The following is a 21,472-nucleotide window of genomic DNA, read 5'->3' on the forward strand; positions in this document are numbered from 1 at the left end:
ACATACCACGTAACACACAAAAATCGATGTTTAGGTGTGTGTTTTTAATATTCACTTTTAAATTAAGATCATAAATAATGTATAATACTAAAATGTGAATATAATCTACAGTTTGGTATCAAACTTATTGAATGAATTCATAAAATAGTAGTTCAATAAAATTTTGAATGCGAGTCAACAAACTCAATGAAATGGCCTTTGACCCATGACCATAGGAAGACCCATAGAGATCGGGTTCATGTTTACAACTGTAAGATACTAAACTTAACATAATCATAATCAGGCTGTTTTAAAGAATAATCTCTTTTGTACTTCACATTATTAATATTGACATGTTAATTTAAGATAGCAGTTTGTGATTTTCTAAAAGTAACTGATTAAAAAACTGTTGAAAATTGGTCAACCATGATAACAAATGGCTTTAACTTTTAAACAAAAATAAATAAATTGTTTTTTATATGACTTTAAAAACTGTCTTCAAAACATTAATTTTTCATTGTTCTACTAAATCTTTGTTTTGGTATTGTTCCCGTTCTCATCCACCTTCACCTCTTCAGCTGTCTCGGACTTACTTTCAGGTCAGTTATTCAAAGCATAACGGCCTGTGTGAATGTATTAGCAAACTAGACCTCTTTTAGAGTATGTCTCTTGCATTTTTTATATAACGCAAACCTATGTGTATTAAAAGATTGCACTTTTCGTGTAGTAGGTGAAAGGAGGTTAAAGTTAGCAAAAGCTGAGGAGAGTGATGTACAAGTACTTTTCTATCGTGTTAAAGCAGAGAACTCTTTTGCTGTGAATCATCATGTACATCTTCAAGAACTTTTTACTTAGATAATTTAGTCTACAGATTTCCTTGTTTTTCTACTGAAGAAATTATACAGCACTTCTTCTTTTGTCGGTATCAGGCATGACTTCTGCAACATTCCCTAAGTAGGATGTTTGTTTTTCTTTTTTTTTTGTCAGTATCAGGCATAGCTTCTGCAAGCTTCCCTAAGTAAAATGTCAAGGATAAGAAACTTTGTGTTTGCAATTTTTAGAATATGTTTGTGTCCATGTACGTTTGGTAAAGTGCAAGTTTATTACAATTCTTAAAGGTTTAAGGATTTGCTTCCTTTCAGAGTTAGTGACTGAAGAAACAGATTGCTCTGTCATAATAAATATTCAGAAGAAAACATATTCTCGGGGAACCTGATTCAAGGATAATGATCTATTTACAGTAATTAGAAGTTTGATCATCTTTATTTTCTAAAAGAAAATTCAAGACCTGAGTTAAACAACTGTAGAATACTGTGTGATGGTCATGTACTTTCTTTTGAAATAACTGCCAGCTTTCTTGATGTTGGTGGTTTTACCTATTACACTACCAAGTAACTTTTCATAATCTCATATATTTTTTTCAGCCTCTTACTTGCTTGTTTGCATGCCTGTGGTTATACAGATTGTCCTGCACACAATTGGAGTTGGTGTAATAATTATGAAATTTACAGCTGCCTCATTTCTTAGGTTACTAAAGTCTTTGTGCATGCTTCTACCACTTTCAACCTTAAATAATGATCAGATTTTTAGAATTCCACATACACTAGAAGAGTTGATAGTTGATACTAGGTCAGAAGTTGTAGAGCTTGACATGTGTACTTGATTGCAGCTGACTAGTATAAATTTTTGGTTATATTCACTATACCTGTATTGTATACTACTCTTACCATCAACTTACAGGCACAGTTTTTCTGCTCTGTTGTTTTGAGAGTCAACAAGCCATTCCAATTCGAAACTTAAATAATGTAGAGTTGATGAGATGGAGAAACTTTAAGATGGTGCTGCAGTGTTTTACTTCATGAAGTTACAACAGTATCTTCAAATTATTCTTTATCATATGCTATTTTGTTTCAATTTTGATTAATGTTCTCTTACTGGTACCTGAGTAGGCCTTCTATTAGCTTTGGGTTTGTTAACACTTAAGAATTTGATAGTTTTCATGTTAAGATGTCTTATTTCATTAACTTATTTAATGCAATTATTCTGAAGAACAATGAAAAAAGATTTAACTATGGAAAATTAAAAAAAATCTTATGGCTTAATTTAATGTGAAGGATGATACTGCTTTGCTGAAAAAATCTCGCAAATTTTTAAGTCAATGTCTGACAGTTTCAAATGAAGATCTGCTCCACATTTATCTTATTTCTATACTTTGATTTTATATAAGCAAGTTGAGAGAAACCACACATTTTATTTTAATCATTACCCTTTCAGTAAATGGTAATTTCAGAAATTTGATGTATTGCTTAAGTACTATCACAGACCACAGTTTGGGAACCTCTGAGTTAAATGATAGCCCCACTAATTGATTACATTTGATTAATTGATCAGTACAGTGTTCCTCAAATCATGGTACCTACAAACAAAAAAAACAAAATAGTTGGCCATGAGTTATTCACCAGTGGCCTTCTTTCTAGCCAGCAGTTAAACAACCATAACAAAAGGAAAAAGGTTGGTGATTAAGTACTGCCACCAGTTGCCTTCTCTCTAATCAGCAGCTCAAAATTAGTGACAGTGGCAGATAGCCTTAATAGCTTTCTCTTAACAACGACGGGTGAGCAAGTTTGGTTGCAATATTTCAATTACTTGGATAGTTTGAATTATTTAAAACAGTAATAAGTGGAAACCCTAATTTCGATTAATTAGTTCCCATGACAATAATTGTATAAATGCTAATTAGTTAAGTCATGAAACTGTACTGATTGCACCTCTTTTTATGTTTAAAAGCACAACAGTGTAAAAAATTTTGAAAGTAGCTAGGCCATTTCTGTAGGCCTAGACTTAGTAATAAAATATGATTTAGTATGTACAAGTTTGCTTAACAGATCAATTCATGCTATCCTAGTGAGCTAGCAGGGTTTGTACATAATTCTGCTTAAATAAAAAAAAAAAATAATGATAATAATATGCTAGTAATATTACCGGATTACATCCTGTTTATAAGGGCCACCAGTTGATAAGTGCCAGATGTTTGTGATCATATCTATCTGAATTGATAAGGCTAGTTTCTTATTCTAACTGTGGCCATAAAAATAAATCTTATAAGTATTCAGAATATTTTAATCCCTGAAATGTGAAACTTTTTGTTAGTTAGTCACTTTTTATCTTGATTATAATTTTATAGTGACCTTCTTTATTCCATGTTTAAGTCCATCATAAAAAAGCTTCACAGATTGATGATACTTTCATGTACATGAAGTCTTATTTCATTGCTAAGCCCCAGATTTTGTTAACTCCACAAAATCAGTTAATTTTGAATCTTGCACTTGGACACTACTTTCCAGCTGCAAAATGTATTATAAGTTCACAACTGAGGGAGGAAAATGTCCATCATACTCTAGGTATTTATAAGAAGTAATATTTTTTTGTAAAATTGTTTTTATGGCTATGGTTAGAATAAGAAACCAGCTATATTAATTCAGATAAGCCTCATCAGAAACGTCTATACATCCACCTATCCGACCCTTATAAACAGTGTATTGTCTCATTTTCAGTATCTACATTGGGGGGGGGGGGAGTTGGTGCATAAATTGACGTACATGTAACTGACAACAATTATGTGTGATTTCCTTAAGGAGCCTACAGAAATTTAAATATGCCAGTTTTTTTCGCCATATAAAAAGTTTATTAGGGTCAGGAGTAGGAATTAAGCATTGGTAGTTAAATCTAGATAATTACTGAAGAAACTGTGTGGTCAGTCTCAGCAGAATAGAACTTGAGTAGAAACACTGTTAGGTGTTGGCTCCTAAAAACCATTATATTGTGTGCAAAATTGTCTCTGCTTAAAAGTATAATGGGTACTTAAAGGCCAGTCAGTGAGACATCCATAAGTTTTCAATTTCAACTAATCAGTGGAGTTAGTACAGTATATTTAGTTGTCAGTACCAGCATTAATGCCCCCAATGGCACAGCGGTATGTCTGTGGACTTACAATGCTAGAATCTGGGTTTCAATATCTGTGGTGGGCAGAGCACAGATAGCCCATTGATAAAACCAGCATTAACTTTTTTTTTTACTTTTTGAAGTTTGTATTTTTAGAGCAGGATTTGGTATTTCAGCATATTTTCCCAACTATGTCTATATATAATATGTTATTAGGAGTGTTGCATTCAGAGTTAACATTTATTTGTTGACTACTTGTCATAAAGATTTAGAGAAAAGAAAGAATGAAGATAATAAAAATGGAGACATAACTTTGGAACGGGATTTTCCGAGAGAAGAAGAGATTGCTGGTGTGAAAAACTGGAATAAACCATCCAGTGAAGCCTATGGCATAGCTACAACACTATATGAATGTCACCCTCTCACAAAAGAAAATGCAGGTGAGGTAGAATTTATTTAATAAGTACAGTGTAAGTAGTGAGCAGGATTATCATTGTGTCAAATGGGTGTATTGATAACTGTAATAAAGCTACATGTACAAGAGGAAATGCTAGGAAAGTGGTTGACAAGCTAGTAGAAACAGTGTGCTTTATTTACCCTACAAAAATACTAAATATTGAAAAAAAACTTGTGTTCCATTCTGTTATTGTAAAAAAACTTTTGGCAGAACAGTAGTTCCCAAACTTCTTCATGGCATGGCTTTTTGCCTAGAACCCTAAAAATACCATTTTTGCCACAATCAAACATTGAAAATATTTTAATAAGTGATAAAGAATTTAGTCCTTTATTTCTTGTTTTGTCATTTCTGTTTTCTTTTTTATTGTATATTTTATTTATCAATTTTTACTGGAATTTGTTTCATTTTTACCTGTATATGTTGTGGTTTATCACCACTCCATGCATTATGTGGTGCTATATAATATTTTTTTTTTATTCCTCTTCTTTTAATTTTCATTGTGTGGTATGTTATTTATTAGTAAACAGTAATTATAATCATTTCTTGTTGTAAATATCCAGTTTGATTTTTACAGTATTATACAACTTACTGTTTAAAGAATTAGCAGAAAGGTTTATAACAGGTTTGTAAATGAGCACTTCACCACAGTTTCTTCTTCTTTTGTTTTTTTTTACTAAAACAGGTGAACCAATTGCTGATGCTTTTGGAGTGTGTTTGCGAGAAAACAATGCTATTCTAGTATTAGCTGATGGGGTGAACTGGGGGGAAAAATCTTGTCTTGCGGCAAGATGTGGTGTTCATGGTTGCATAGATTACCTCAATAAAGCTCTATATCGTGAAGGAGGGAAAGTAGAAACCACCTTGGTAAGATTGTTTAAATATTTAGTGGTATAATTTTTACATATACTACTGGAGTGTTTGCTTGAAAATGGAAATGGAACTTTTTTGAATTTTAGGCAGCTAAGATATTGCAACCCCATTTATTAATTTATTAGTGCACTGCCCAAGCAAGCAAAAATAAGTCAGCAGTTCAAAAAGAAAAAACAGGATATTGAGGGTGGGTGCTTCCAGTCAGTTACCTTCCTAGCTAACACTTCAATAAGAAAACTTTTGGCAACAGGTTCTGTCAAACAATTATTTTCACCCTAATCAGCAGTTCAAAATTAGTGACAGTGGCAGATAGCCTTAATAGCTTTGACATAACAAAGATAGAATGAGTAAACAAGTACTATTGGCCTTTTAGCTTTATTTATTGAATATATATATATATATATATATATAACTACACACACACACACACACACACACACACAGTTATATTTCACCTATAATAAATTTTGCTCAAAAAATTTTTTACCTAAATGTTCTTTCAACCATTAAAGATTTATTTACATTTGGTAAAAATAAGGTGTAATACTTTATGAAATAAGACTTTCATTCTTTCTGTAAATTCTTGGAAACTGAATTGTACCTTGTTCGTATTAAGTAATAGGTCAAACAGGTGTCATGTTGCACTTTATACATGTATCTTAGTACATTAACTGGACATTTTATTATGGACATCTATGCATATTTATTGAACATTAATTTGCATATGCATAATAGACTTAAAACTTAATTATATCAGTTGATTGTTTTAGCTCTGTAGATATAGTTGTAATGTTATTAGCTTGAGAGCCAGTACATATGAGCAACGATTTTTCTGAGTTTGTTAATAGTATAATAGTAGTGTTGAGTAGCTGAAGAGTAATTATCATAGATTTTTTATTTGACCAACTGAACAAAAACTTCTGTCATCAGAAAATATAACAATGAATATTGAAAGAGAACATGTCTTACACTAGGAATATTGTGGCTAACAACTGCTGGAGACTGTACGAACAAAATAAGAATTGGAAAGACTTGTAAAGAGCAACAGATATAAGACAGTATTCCAACTGACCAATTCCTTCAGCAGTTGTACAATCCATTCAAAAAGCTATTTATCTTTGACATAAACAGAAAAGGAAGGATAAATGGTGAATTTTTGGAAGCATCTAATGTGGTCAATTGAGTTATCTTTCACCCTTGTTGTTTTGCCAGTACATGCAGCTAGAGGTGGTGTAATAATGTGGTAGAGTTTGGGTCCTTTGGTTACTTTTGAAAAGCATATAACCCACAGAGTGTGTTTGAACAATCTTGCCAATCACACCTACCCTGCAATGCTGTATTTCTACCATAATGGGCAAGTACTGTTTCAAGACAAAGATGCAACAATCTTACCAACCACACCTACCCTGCAGTGCTGTATTTCTACCATAATGGGCAAGTACTGTTTCAAGACAAAGATGCAACAATCTTACCAACCACACCTACCTTGCAATGCTGTGTTTCTACCATAATACGAAAGGACTGTTTCAAGACAAAGGTGTAAAAATCTCGCCAATCTCACATACCTCGCAAATCTGTATTTACACCATAATGGGTAAGGACTGTTTCAAGACAAAGGTGCAATAATTCATTACACCTATATTACCTGTAATTGGTTCAGAGAGCATGACAGTGACTTCATTCATCTTCCTTATCCAGTAGAATCATTGAATGTCAATCTCGATAAACAAAAGTATGTTTGGGATGAACTTGAACATTAAAGTCACTAGTCTTATCTTCTGCCAACATCTGTGAACTAATTGCAGTTTATACTTCTCAAAAAGTTATTGTAGACTACTATGAAAAACAACAACAAAAAGAAAAAATTCTCACATCATTTAGAACCTATGCCATAGTGAGTCTGGGTTATTATTATGACTAAAATTGTGGTCCATACCAGTATTAGATGGGAGGATCTTAGTAAGCTAGTCAGTCATTGTTCATAAGCCTCTATCAGAATGTTGATCTATAAAAAGTTGAAAAGAACATAAAGCTCACTTTCAAATGACTCGAACATGTTATTTGGAAATGGAGTTTACTCTAATAATATTGTAAATATTGTAATCAACATTAAATATTTCTTTACACTTAATTATATAACTGTATATTAAAATTATTTAAGTATAAATAAAAAGTCATATTAACCCAATGCACTCGGTCCATGTTGAAGTCACATGTCACGATCTTTTAGTTACATTAAAAATTCAATTAAACAATTTTATCATCAGTGTATGTCACTAAGCTTGACATTAAAACATAGTTTATAATTATTAGTTTTAATTTCTTAATTTCAAGAGGAAATAATTAAATAAACTCTCAATCTTCACTTCTCTTGCTATGATTTATTAGTTTCTATAGGAGAGAGGGTCCAAAAGTACAGTAATAAAACCTTAAAATTAAAAGAAAGTAAATGTGAAAGATTAGAAACTTAGGCTGCTAAGATAAATAATTGTAACTGTTATGAACTGCTATTGGTCTAGAAAATATGGTATTATTTGTTTTATTTCATATGTTTCAACTTTTCATTTTACTGTATACATTGTTGATTTAGTGTTAGGGTAGAGAAAATAATAGATAAAATATAAAGTTTTACTTAACCCTTGATATTCATTTAGGAAGTTCTAGAGGTTATGTAAATGAAATATAAAAACTGTAACTTGGAAAGAAATATTTTTATTCTTAGCATGGATATAAACTTTCACTGAAACTGGCTTGGTAAAGGTTTTGTAAAATGACAGGTAAATGTTTAGTAAAAATATTGATTTAGTGTGTGCAACAGACTCGTAATTTTTACTAAAAGCTTGCCAAATTTTGTGAAAATACACTTGGTACATTCACAGTTATAGTATGTATAGTTACATGGTGGATATAAAGTTGGTAAAGTTAACAAAGCCTATAAGGTCTGGTTAAATGTATACTGTGCTAGATGTATTTGGAACTAAACATGCAATAGGCATAATTGAGAATTGGTAGTTAAATGTTAGAATTATTTAAACATGGTATTGTATACTTTGAAATTTTACATTAAAAACAAAATATTGTTCACCATAAAATATCAAAAATATTATAGATTATAAAAAAAAAGTATCATTCAGTCTTTGATTTGTTTTCTGCAACTCTACAAAGGCTTAGAAGTATATAAATAATTTGCAATTTTATAAAATGACTTTAATTATATATATATCTATAATATTCTATTTTTCAACATTTTTCAATCACAGGACATTTTCATTTGCCTCCTGCGGTCCTTCCATGCAGCTCATAATTTGATTCTTCAGGAAGGTGGTATGCTAACAACCTTATGTGCTGCCATTATTTGTGAAATGAAGAATTCCAACAAATTTATTGTTTGCACTTGTAATGTAGGAGACAGCCTTGCCTATGTGTACAGTAAGAAGTATGGTGTGCGAGAAATCACTCAAGGTAATAATACATGAAATTATGTGCTTTTTAAGAGCTTCTTTTAAATAATATAATGTCATCTGTAATTAAAAATTTCCATTCTTTTCTTCCATATTGAAAATATTTAGCTTACTTAGTAAATAATTACTGTTAAGCTATTATTACAAATCTTGTTTAATTCAAAGTTGATCTTTTGTGATATAATGTTCATAGTTTTATATGATTATATTAGCCCATAAGAATTTTTATTCTGTAGTTCTTAAGAAAACATGTCGATTACAGCTATGTAATACTGTTGAAGTCATGTATTTTAGTGCCAGCACTTAAGCTTGTGTAGAGTACTGTATTAAGTGAACAGCCAGTGGTGTTCTTCAAGATTCTCCCAGTCCAGAACATTACGTATAAAATGTCAGGTATAATCTATTTAACACAAACATTTGATACCTTATAATCCGAGTGCTTTTGAAAGGCTCTAGGGAATCAAATGTTTGTGTTAAATTAGTTTCTTGAGGCTACGTGTTTTTCTAACATCATGAAGATATTGTCTCTTTGTATCACTGCCTGATGAACCTATTTTCTATCGACTCTTGATTTGTTTTTACAGTAGTTAGCTTCTCTGATACACCAGAGAAATTAGCTCATTTGTCAGGCTTTCACTCACAGGTACATTCTTGTTACCTGTGTTCTTAGAAAGTTGTGTTAAGTTACATATTGTAACAGTCGTGTATTTAAAAATTAAGTTCAGTATCTTAATTTGGTAAAGAATGAGGTTTGAATACTGTTATTTTTGGTATGAATAAAATGGAAAAGTTCCTATGAAACACCTGGGTATTTGGGTAAAGAAACCAAAACAATACAATCACTTAGGTCTTTTGAAATTATAAAATAATATTTTATTCTTAATCACTCCATCATTAGAAACAGCATTTGATTAATATTGGAAACTTTAACGTTGTTGTAGATTCAGCCTAACAGTATTTCAGCTGACTATGGTGTCAACTCAGTACCTGAGAACCAACAACATTGATCCAGTTTTATTTATTCTTGGGTGAAAAAAACTATTTTATTGTGCTCTTAATAGTTCTTAACATATTGTAGTTTTTATTTATTGGGTAATTTCTATTCTTATAGTAGCATAGAGCAACCAGTGTACCTGTCTGTGCTTGGCATTATCTTCTAATTTAACACTGTAGTCAGATTTTTTGTATGGCATAAGTTAATATAGGTAGTTGGACAGAACTAGAAGTTGATATAAAAAAAAGTAACCATAAAACATTTTCTGTTTTTTAGGATCTCATGACATTTATTCAATGAGAGATATGAGAGATGCTCTCGGTGCTCTTGGGCCTGTTGATGGGCAGAATCCTGAACTTAGTAATTTGACTGTTGCCATGACATCAGTTGACCCTGATGATATAGTGTTTTTAACAAGTGATGGGATTTCTGATAATTTTGACCCTGTGGTTGGAAAATTTGCTCTTCCTAAGAAAACGGAAAGAAATGCACCAAAGGCAACAATGGAGGGAAGCCAAGATGAAAGCCAAAACCAGAAAGAAAAGCTGCTGCAGAGATCATGTAGTAATGGAGATGAGAAGCACAGCCCCCCAACAGAAATAATCTTACCAGTGGTTGAGGCCCATCAACGACACGAGCTCACACTTCTACGAATGGAAGATCTCCTCACATTTGGAGTGAATGAAGGCGATGGGCTTTGTGAAACTGCTCGTCAGCTTTGTGAACAGTTGATTGATTTTGCTACCAAGTTGACAGTAGCTAAGAGAAGGATTTTGGAAGATCCTGAACTTTACAAAGATAGTGCTGCCGCTTTGAATCAACTTGAACAACGGAGACGTCGTCGAAAAGTTGGGGGAAAACTAGCAATGGTCCCTGGCAAGCTAGATCATGCCACAGTTGTAGCTTGTAAGGTCATAACCAAAACTTCATCATCAACTGTAGTTCCTCCGAATACAGCCATGTGAAAGTATTTCTGAGCAGTTTAGATGCATTTCAATGAATAATTGCTTTCATGTGTGCTTGTATAGCCCTTATCTTAGGCTATTTCATTCAAACTTATGTGGTGATATTCAGATGCAGGATCATTTAGTTTCTACAAAACCCTTTATATTAGGCAATTGCATGATTTTTTTTACACAACCTGCTTTCCTAATAAGACAGTTTTGTTTCTTCAAATCTGTGGGATATTTCATCATTTATCAGGGATCTTAATATTTATGAAGATGGGAAGATTTAATTATTTGTACCTTTAATTTTATTTCCAATATTTTGTAGTTATTTAGAGTAACAAAGTAGACCAATGATTATTGCTAGTGGGATTTCTTACATAAAATACCCTGTTATTTTATGATTTTCTATGATTCTTTAGAATAAGATTGTATTAAATGGGCTTTGTCTCCAGTCTTTATATATATATATCACGCTATTACATCTATCTACTCTGTAAGGATTAGCAAGAACTGAAATGTACTTAGAAAAAGGTCTGGTGTGCATGACCATAGATACAAGTACTATTTGTTGTGTTAACATGTAATTGACAGTTAATTAATTGAGGTGGAGTTTTTATATTGTTCCTGTGGGTATAAGAAATTTCAGACATGGCAGATGGCACCACTGCAGTACCTTCGTGGACACAAGTTTGAGAAACACTGCTTTATGGTATTTTGTGTTGACCTGCATAATTTAAGGTAGTACTGTTGTGGCTTATTGGTTGAACTTTATAATTAAATTCATAGAAAGAAAAGAATATACTTTCAGGTTTTTTTTTCAAATTTAAATTATCCTTTTTCAGCTTTACAAATCAACTAAAATGAATTTTGTTTCTATATTTTAAACATGTCCGAAAGAGAAAGTTATTAATACAAGTCTAATAACTCATTAATAATAAAGGTGAAGACAGTTAACAAAACACAAAACATTTTATTTACAAAGTTTGAACATTTCGGAATACACTTATTCCATCTTCATTGAAATCTGAAAACAGTGTTACTAAGATATTTATTAACTACAACTATAGTATGATTAATCACTAGTTAATTATTGAGTAAAGTGGTAAATGGAAGGATGAAAAAAAATTACAGATTATATTGTGAAAAAGCTGAATTTGTGTGTAAATTTATAACATTTTTTTAGGTCTAAAGAGGTTTGTAAGTCATTAAGAGTAGGGTGGTGGTCTTTAGCTATGAATAAACTTTCTTTAATGTAGAGTTCAAGGTCTGAAGATCCTGTAGTAATGATAGAGAAATTGTCATATTAAATATTGTGATGTGTTTTCAACATGTGATTGAATGGGTTTGAATAGTGGACAGTTGGTTCTATTTGATACTCCTAAATGTTCACAGACTGTAGTTTTCAACTGGCATTTTGTTTTGCCATGCAAGTGACTTTACATTCACTACATGTATACTAATATACAAGCCATGAATGTAGAAGTTTAGGTAGTTGGTATTTATATTAAAATAAGTGTTTAATGTGGAGGCTGTAGGTCTGTATATTAGTTTGAGCTGAACTTGGAGATAGAAGTTTTTATTAAAGAGAAGAGTTGTTTTTTTAATTTGTAAGGACTGTAAGCCCATAAAAGGAAAGGAGATACTGAGGGGAAATTTGGGGATGGTGTGCACAATAGCAGAAAACTGTGTGTAATATTTGTTAGAAAGTCGGTCAGATGGCCATTATTTAGCAGTTGTTTGTGCAGAAGTGTAATTTCTCTGTGTAAAATAGAATAATTTGAGCAAAGATTAGAAATTCAGTTTAACACTGACATGACTAGGTTATGTTTGAAGAAGTTGGGGATAAAACTATTAAAATTAATATAAAAGATTTTAAAAGTACTTTTACGATAAACAGAGTTAAAAAAGTGTTTAACCTTCATTGGTAATCCTGACATCTAGGAACTGTAAAGATTCATTTTCTTTGAGTTTGAATGTGAACTTGATGTTGGAGTGTTTATTATTAGACTTTGTTTGACCCATCATAACTCCTTATCAACATTATAATAAAGTTATCACAAATTTTGAATGGAACTTATTGATGGAAAAAATAAGTAAGTATTGACATGAAAATAAATTTGGTGTAAACAAGACAATCATTCCAATGGCATGGCAATGCTTAAAAGAAAAATTGGGAGGGTTTTATAAGTTGTTTCTTATGGTGCAAAATTCTGATTCAGATGATTGCTGTACATGCAGTCCTTACTCATTACAAGAGATATATGTTTTATTATGTTCTGTTGCAAAATTCAAACCTGGTGTATGATAGAGAATTATTAAAACTTTAAGGTAAAGAAGAAGAAGAACCAAACAACTTTCTGAACTTGTCCTGTTGGTCTGCTGTTTACGAAATATAAAATAAAATAAAAAATTATATGCACAGTGGTACATTTAGTTAAATAAATCAGTTTAAGTTCATGAAGATTCCACACAAATATGCCAGCTATTTATTTTTAATGTACTAGTATAAAAAATAAGCAGTAAATCACAATTCGTTTTTGAAATTTTCTACAAAACACAAGCTTTTATTACAATTTAGTTATATACCTTTATACAAGTGTAAATTTTGATTTATTTGTGTGCCTTTATGCAAATAAACCATAAATATAAGCTTTTTGAAAAGTAAGAAGTAAATCACAATTCATATGTGAAACTTTTACAGAATTACACTTTAGTTATGTTTTTTTGTGAAAACAATCTATGAATTACAACTCATTGAGTACTTTATAAAAAGTGTAAATTTCATTAAGGTTCTGAGATACATTATAGGATAATATTTTTATCTGCTGCTAATTGAATAGTTTTATATCAGGAATAATAAAGTTTATCATTGACCAATTCCAACTTCAGACTTCCCAATAAAGTAGTAAACAAGACAAAAAACATTTATTTGTTCATCTTTGTCTAGTTTGTGGTGTGACAAGGTTCTTTGCTTGATACTGATCATGTAACAAGATTTTGAATTAAGTGTTTAATGACCAGTATCTGAAAGTTTGATCTATTAATGTTTAAGTGGAAATATGTAATTATTTAAATTGTTATGATATATATATATATATGTATAGAAACTTGGAAATAGCACCAAATAGCATGAACTGTTTAGAAATTTTTTTGTTCCATGGCTTGATCTGATGCTGTTTTACGTTTTAAACTATTTTCACCCCATGTAAGAAATGTTATTGAAGCTGATCATTAAAGAAGATACCCATGATAAAGCACCTCCACATCACCAAAGAATACTTTGATATTTGATATAGTGTAATTTGATTTTTATGGTTGATAATTTCTAGTTTAAACTTCTAAGTTAATTTGTAGTGTGACACATATTCATTGATATTTTTTAATTTTCAGATTTTAATGTAATTCAGTTAACTCTTTTCTGAATAGTTATGATTAGTGTGTCTTAACTGTGTTGGAGTATTTCAACATAGGAAAATATTGAACATTAAAAGATAGATACCATTAAAGTTATTAATTTTCAAGGATTTTAACCACTGGCTTTATGATGGTGTTGTTATAATTTACTCTTGAACAAGCCTGCTTCTTATAATTCATACAGCAAAGTATGGAAAATGTCTCGTGTTTCTGTCCTTGTAAATAAATTTGTAAAAATGCTATACAAATGTATATGTACATGTTATTTCTACTTTTGTAAAAGATGATTTTTATGTAAACTTCGAAATGAATCATTTATCGGTATCAGTTTAAATTTTCCAATGTATGTTTACAGTTATATTCACAGTACGCATAACTTGTACATAACTATCTTCCCTCGTTGTATTTTCAATTATTTTGTTTTTATTGTAATTTAAAATATTTAGAGATTTGTAAAAAATGAAAACAGTTTTAAGTGGGCTAAAACTTCTTACATCTTGTTACAGAAATGAAAGTATTTTGATCAAAAAAAGTGAAAAATGTGTAGAATGTGATAGGTGTAAACTGTTGCCGTAAATAAATATGAAAAATTTAAATGACTGGAAGCATATTTTCTATTTCTCCTTAATTTCGAGAATCACAAAAAAGTTATTCAAGAAACAACATGCTAAATATTACTGTGAAAAGTATTTAGACGCATTAATCAATATTCATCCTTGACTGTAAAAGTTATTCAACATACAGCACTTATTCTGGTAAGAAACATTAAAGATAACTTGATAGAGATTACCTAACAGGATTTTTCAAGGCCTTTTTAAATTATATATATATATATATTCACCTATTAGAGGTGCATATATATTTTTAATCAAAACAAAAAGAAATTCCAATATATTACTACTAAATCCTTTAAATAATTTCACTTGTTAATTTAGAAGCAAATATAGAAATAGTTTTATAGTAACTGTATTTAGTCTAAATATACAGCAGGAAAGGAAAATCAATTTTTGAAGGCATTACAGTAGCATTTTCCACACATTTCTAAAATTGCATATTAATGTGAAGGTTGTATGAAAAGTGTTAAGGGCTTTCTTCGTAGACTGTTTGACAATGACTTTTTATTTTTTATTACATTCACTTTGTGATGTACTATTTGATATATAACCGGGAATCGTTTGCAAATTTACTTCATTGCCTGATTTTTTAATTTGAGGCTTATGGAAAGCACATAAGCTTTTTAGAAAGCACAAATGTTATCCGATATAAAATGTCAACATAATAAAAAAAGGGCAATATTTGGAAAACACTCAGTGTTCTTTTGCTGCATTTTCAATCTTTATCAGATTTAATTGAACATACTCAAAAAATATTATTTTTGTTTTTTAAAGCTGATAAGCAGTACCAGGTTGAACATATGACTGAACACCAGTGCTACCATTTTCTACCAAAACTCAAAGTGATAGTCTGGTAGAACTGAATACACTTACCTCCCTCACATAATTAGCTATTCTTGTTCAGTGCTGCCCTCTTTATGCAACAAAAATTGCATATGCCCCAAACCTTTCGCCTCCCCTCCATTGGAAATGACTCATTCTAATGTGTCTCTCATGCAAATCAGCATGCGACAACTCTCCACCAATGAGAGTACAATACAATCTCATTATGCATGTAACTCCCTCTCTATCAGAAATACACTTTCACTATAGGAAAATTATAAGTTTCAGTGAATTGGTAATTTTCAGCCATAATATTTACTGCAAAATAGAAAATATATGATTAGAATTACGTTTTTGAAATTTATTTGGTTTTTCAGATATTCATGCAAAGCTACACATTATGTAGTCAACAGTGCCCATTTCCAGCTCTTGTACTACTGTAATTGAATAGTGAGATTTGACCATCACTTTTATAATGCAGTAAATTTACTTTTGGCAACAGGATCCAAAATATAATCCATTGAATCCACAATCTAGCATGCTAAGCACTAGGCCATTATTAAAGATAAAATGGATAGATTCGCATCAGGTTAAAGTCAATATAACATATTTATGGATTTTATTGACTTTGAAGGTGCTCATCTGTCAAAAATGTGTAACAATAAATTGAACTATAACATTGTATTGAAGCAGTCAGTCAATGGTACAAAAAATGTCCCTTGTGAACTTTATATATCAGCTCTTATGACCTCTGTCTGTGAAAAGCAGGTAAAAGAAACAACCATTGTCATTATTTCCCCCCACCCTTTGGAAACCAGAGATTTTTATTCACTGGCTTGTAAAATAACCATAACTCTAATTACATCACATTTATAGAGTCCAAACAATCAATGGACACATAACATGATTAGTTTTTGTATACTCAACAAAGGAAGTGTTACACAAATGTGTGAGTGGGAAGCCCTATTAAAGTGGCCAGTCACAAGTCAGTACACGATATAAACTAACTTTTAAGAAAATCTGTCTCTCTCTGAAATGAAATAATATACCTTTCAAAGATTGTTAAGTTATTCCAATCACAAGTAGGGCTGTGCTATTACCATGCTCTATGCCCTCCAGTGGCTCAGTGAAAGTCTGTATGCTTAAATGCTAAAAATCAAGTTTCAATACCCACAGTGGGCAGGGCACAGATAGCCCATTGGGTAGTTCTTTGCTTAAAACTAACAAAAATGCTCATCAACATATAAAGTGAATACAAAACATTTACTAAGACATAGTGCAATTTCATTTTCTAAGATGTAGTATCCTGCTAATATAATGGTTGTTACAGGAGACAACGTACATACCCACATCTTTCATTCTTAAAAGTTGTACTTGTACTTTAAGATGAACTAAAAAAAAATTTAGGTGCTTGTTTTCATTTGCTTAAGAAGAAACATCAGTTTGTAAAGCTTACCATATTTTTAACTATATATAGGGCAGATTAATGAAAGCATTTCTCCAAGTCTTGCAATTAATGGTTGAACTTTGTGGTAATTTAACCACTCATCTTGAAAAACAAATGAACTATACAATTTAAAAAAAAAATTTCTGTACATCATATTTTAAGGAATAATATTGCAGAAAAATGCTAGTGATAAAAATTAATAAGTGTAATGAAAATATATTTTAATTTACTGTATCTGTTTTTTCAGATAAGTTCTCTTTAATACTTTTAAGGCCTTTTTGGGTTACTATTGTTCTTACAACAGAATAAGTTATGCAGTTTTCTTATTAAACTTGTTTCCTATCACATTGTCTGCACTCAGTAGTACTAAGGTATTGTTAAGGGCCATTTCAAAGCATTATATCTTCTATATCTGTTCAGTTGACTTGAAGTTGATCCTCCCCATAAAAGTTGAAATGGCCTTTATTAAAGTGTTGAACATGGCAGAAAGCTTGTTCGTTGCAAAATTTATAACAAAGTTCAGTTTATATAGTTTCACGTAATATGCTTAAGATTAGTAAATACTTCAAACAGAAGCTTTTATATTTTATACACTATTTTTATTGCATTTCAGTTGTATGGTGATTTTTGTATTTACTTGACAACTTGTTGATATATAAAAAAATATTTTATCTGTACTATTGCTGGGTTTTTATTTTTGGTGAAAATTGGTTACACTACAACAATTATTTTTTCTCTTTTTACAGAGTTATTGTAAGTTTTGTATTTCTATGAAAAAAATAACAACAAAGGTTCTACACGTGTGTGTGTGTGTGTGTATATACACATATATATATACACACACACATACACAGCCATATATTTGTGCACACACATCACATGTCCAACAACACCTAATCCATACTTGAAAAATGTGTGTGTCCACTGATAGCAACCGAGCCACACAGCTGTACTGATTGTCACTGAACCTAGGGGGGGGGGGTAATTTGGATGTCATCTCCCAGGGCCTGTCTTCCTCATGCATTAAATAGGTATGTCAATTAATATTATATAACCAAGTACTGACTTGGACATAAATGGTGTGACTACTATCTTACCAGAAAACTTTCAAAATTGCATTTTACATGTGACTGCACATCTAAATTATGTACCATTTAAATATTTATTTACAGCTATAGCCTATACTTTGATATTGCTTTTTTGCTATTGAAACAATAATTGCTTTTTCCATGCTTAATCTACTAAAAACTCGGGAGGTTACAATAAGTTAATACTGGCCAAAATACATTTAACAACATTGACACTCAGGAAACTACCCCTTTTGAGCTCTGTAACAACTCTTATACAAGTGTCACCTAACAGAAAGCTTGATTAAATTGTACTAAACACATTGTAACTAAATCACTCACATATGGAAGTTACTTAAGTCTGATTCATCATGACCTGGTGATCAAGCAGCACATGCACAAACCAGAACATCCAGCACAATATACAGAAATGAGACAGCCAGCATGTAAAGTCTGTGACATCGTAAGTATTTCAAACTTAATAATCCCATAACAACAAACTTTCTGGAACTCTTAATACTAACGTATGGTTATATGCAATATAAACTTTGATATAACACCACCACGAGTAAAACTTGAATTTTCAGTTGAATAAGCAAATCAGTTGTGCATTTTAAATTTTGTTCACTGTGATTACGAACTACAGAAAGTCATAAAAGATATTTAGACCATGTTGTTGGTTGAATCCTGCTTCTGCCAAGTTCCCCAGACCATCATTTGAAAAACTTTGGGTAAACAGAGTGGGGTGAAAGAGAAGTGTATTTATATATGCTAGATAAACAAACACACTAAAACCAAATCATAGTTCAGCAAACATAAATTCATTTTTTTTTAAACAGTGTCTCACAGACCAAACTGTAAACTTCATAGGTGGAATTTGGAAATTTTGTTTCGGTATGCTATTCTATCACACGTGTGGGATGGTGCAGTTGAAAAGAATCAGTCTAGAATTACCAAGCATCCAAGTTTCTTGCTTTATTTTTTTTTTTAGAAACAGCAGAAGTATAAAAACGTCCTAGTTGTCCCACTTAAGTGGGAATTTGATAGGTACAAGTTTGTCATTATATACTGGTTGGAGAATCACTTGACAAAGACAGATCAAACAATACAGTGTTCTCTCCCTCTCTACTACATTTTCCTAACCTAATCTCTCATTTGAGAGCTGCAGGAATTGGGATTTAAAGAGATGCCCAACTGGAAAAAAGGAAACTAAGAAGAGCAACATTTTTCCTTTATGTATGTTCAAGACAACTTAAGTGCATTTTTTTTATTTAATCTAGCTAAATTTGGCTATGGTTTTAAAATGTAATGCAATAAATATGAAATTATTTAGTAAATTTAAACCGTTTCAGATATGCTATAGTGTAACTCCATATGAAAAACAAAAGGTCCAAGTGTATTTGCTCTGGAAATATGGTAACCTTAACCAGTTCACACTCCCAAATACTCTCCTCAGCCACTTTCACTCTCAAACTCATCAAAAAAACGTATATCTTTTGGTTAGTGATAATAATGCCCTTTGTGGAACAGTTTACTTGGTAGGCTAAACTTTCCAAAGCCTCTTATACATGCCACCCATAGCGAACTTATTAAATAAAGAATGTTTTTCATTGTACTTAAAGTTTTTCTGGTCATGATGATACAAAACTTAAGAGTACCCTTATTTAGTAGCAGCTAAACTACTACTTCAGGTTACAACTTACACTCATTACCATGTTAACAGAGTGACTAAAGAGTAAAGTGGTGATGTATAGGTTTCTAACTTGGACAGTGTAATAAATTTATACTCTTCTGTTGTGTTTTTTGGTTACAACTACAGGAAATACTGTATGCATTGTACATATACGTTTAAAGTGAGGTTTCTTGAAAGTTAAAAGTTTTGTATAGTGTACATTTTTGTTTGTTTTTAGCCTAAACTACACATGAGCTCTCTGCTAGAAATCTAACTTACTGCTGACCCACTATTAGTTTATTTTTATAGTAATATATGGAATAAAATTTTAACAATAACAACTTACATTTTGTTGGTCCTTCAACCATGATATTTTTATCTGATTATAAACTTGCTATTTAAAACGTTTTTGGTGCTATGTAATAATTTATTTTAAAAAGTATAATAACCTTCATTCACTTGTTGGAGCTTGTAACAAATGTTTTCAACTCAAAAGTGCAAACGTGATAAACGGATTTATGATGGAAGTTCATAACACCTTCACACACAGATTTATTAATGAATATTTGAAAACAGGAAAAACAATATTGTTTAAAAAATTATAGATTATATATTTTGTTTCAACAATTGTTTAAAAATGTTCTTATTCGTATGTGATTTTAAAATCTTGTAACTTAACCTTTAATAGTTTTTTAGTGTGATAAGTATATTGGTTTTGTATTATTAAGAACATCCTTTTTGAATAACTCACATAAAAAAAAGAAGGCTGTATTCCAATCCTACACAACAAAAATTAATTTTAAATTTACTTACTGGAATTGAAGAAAACATTGTTTCACTGCACAAGTGTTTGTATAATAAACTTCAAGTAGCAAAAATATTTATTTTATGTTAGTTAAGAAACAGTCATTTTAAAATCAGCACATCACTGCAGTAATAATTAAACTCTTACTGACAATCTTAATTTACTTTATAACAGCTTAATTTTATATGCATTTAACAATCCAACTGGATTAGCAGTCCTGACAAAAGTTGCAATAGCAAAAGTATTGAGCAAATAAAGACAAATTTGGGTCAGTATGTTATTTACATTAATAGAAATATAGCAAAACTTTAGTTTGTATTAAAAAGAAAAGTTAAGAATAAACCAACTAGTGTTTTCTTCTACTTGTGCATATGATAGTTTTGCCTACAAAGATTGGTACATAAACACTACCAGGAACTATGTAATCAAAAGATCTATGTTAAGGGAATGGTTTGGTCATTATTCGTATTTATAATTGCACACCTGAACAATTCTGTATCAACCATTTATTTACAATAATAAAGTATGACAGTGACCCTCTCGTGGATTACTATCAAATCCTGAACACATTTTTGACAGATGAGCACCTTCATAGACAACAAAACCCATAAATATGTTATATTGACTTTAACCTGATGCGAATCTATCCATTTTATCTTTAATAATGGCCTAGTGCTTAGCATGCTAGACTGTGGATTCAATGGATTATATTTTAGATCCTGTTGCCAAAAGTAAATTTACTGCATTATAAAAGTGATGGTCAAATCCCACTATTCAATTACAGTAGTCCAAGAGCTGGAAATGGGCACTGTTGACTACATAATGTGTAGCTTTGCATGAATATCTGAAAAACCAAACAAATTTCAAAAACGTAATTCTAATCATATATTTTCTATTTTGCAGTAAATATTATGGCTGAAAATTACCAATTCACTGAAACTTATAATTTTCCTATAGTGAAAGTGTATTTCTGATAGG

General features: G+C 31.0%; 1 protein-coding gene across 1 annotated transcript in view; it reads left to right on the forward strand.

Moving 5' to 3' along the window:
• Positions 1-14,698, forward strand: part of LOC106464767 (PP2C-like domain-containing protein CG9801) — a 24,516-nt gene extending 9,818 nt beyond the window's left edge. The window contains exons 3-6 of the mRNA XM_013924925.2: positions 4,188-4,361; positions 5,061-5,242; positions 8,509-8,710; positions 9,980-14,698. Of these exons, the coding sequence (XP_013780379.2) occupies positions 4,188-4,361; positions 5,061-5,242; positions 8,509-8,710; positions 9,980-10,668 (1,247 nt within the window). The 3' untranslated portion in view covers positions 10,669-14,698. The remainder of the gene's footprint in view (positions 1-4,187; positions 4,362-5,060; positions 5,243-8,508; positions 8,711-9,979) is intronic.
• Positions 14,699-21,472: the final 6,774 nt, after the last annotated feature.

This window comes from Limulus polyphemus, unplaced genomic scaffold (assembly GCF_000517525.1).
Source record: "Limulus polyphemus unplaced genomic scaffold, Limulus_polyphemus-2.1.2 Scaffold1738, whole genome shotgun sequence".
NCBI lineage: Eukaryota > Metazoa > Arthropoda > Merostomata > Xiphosura > Limulidae > Limulus > Limulus polyphemus.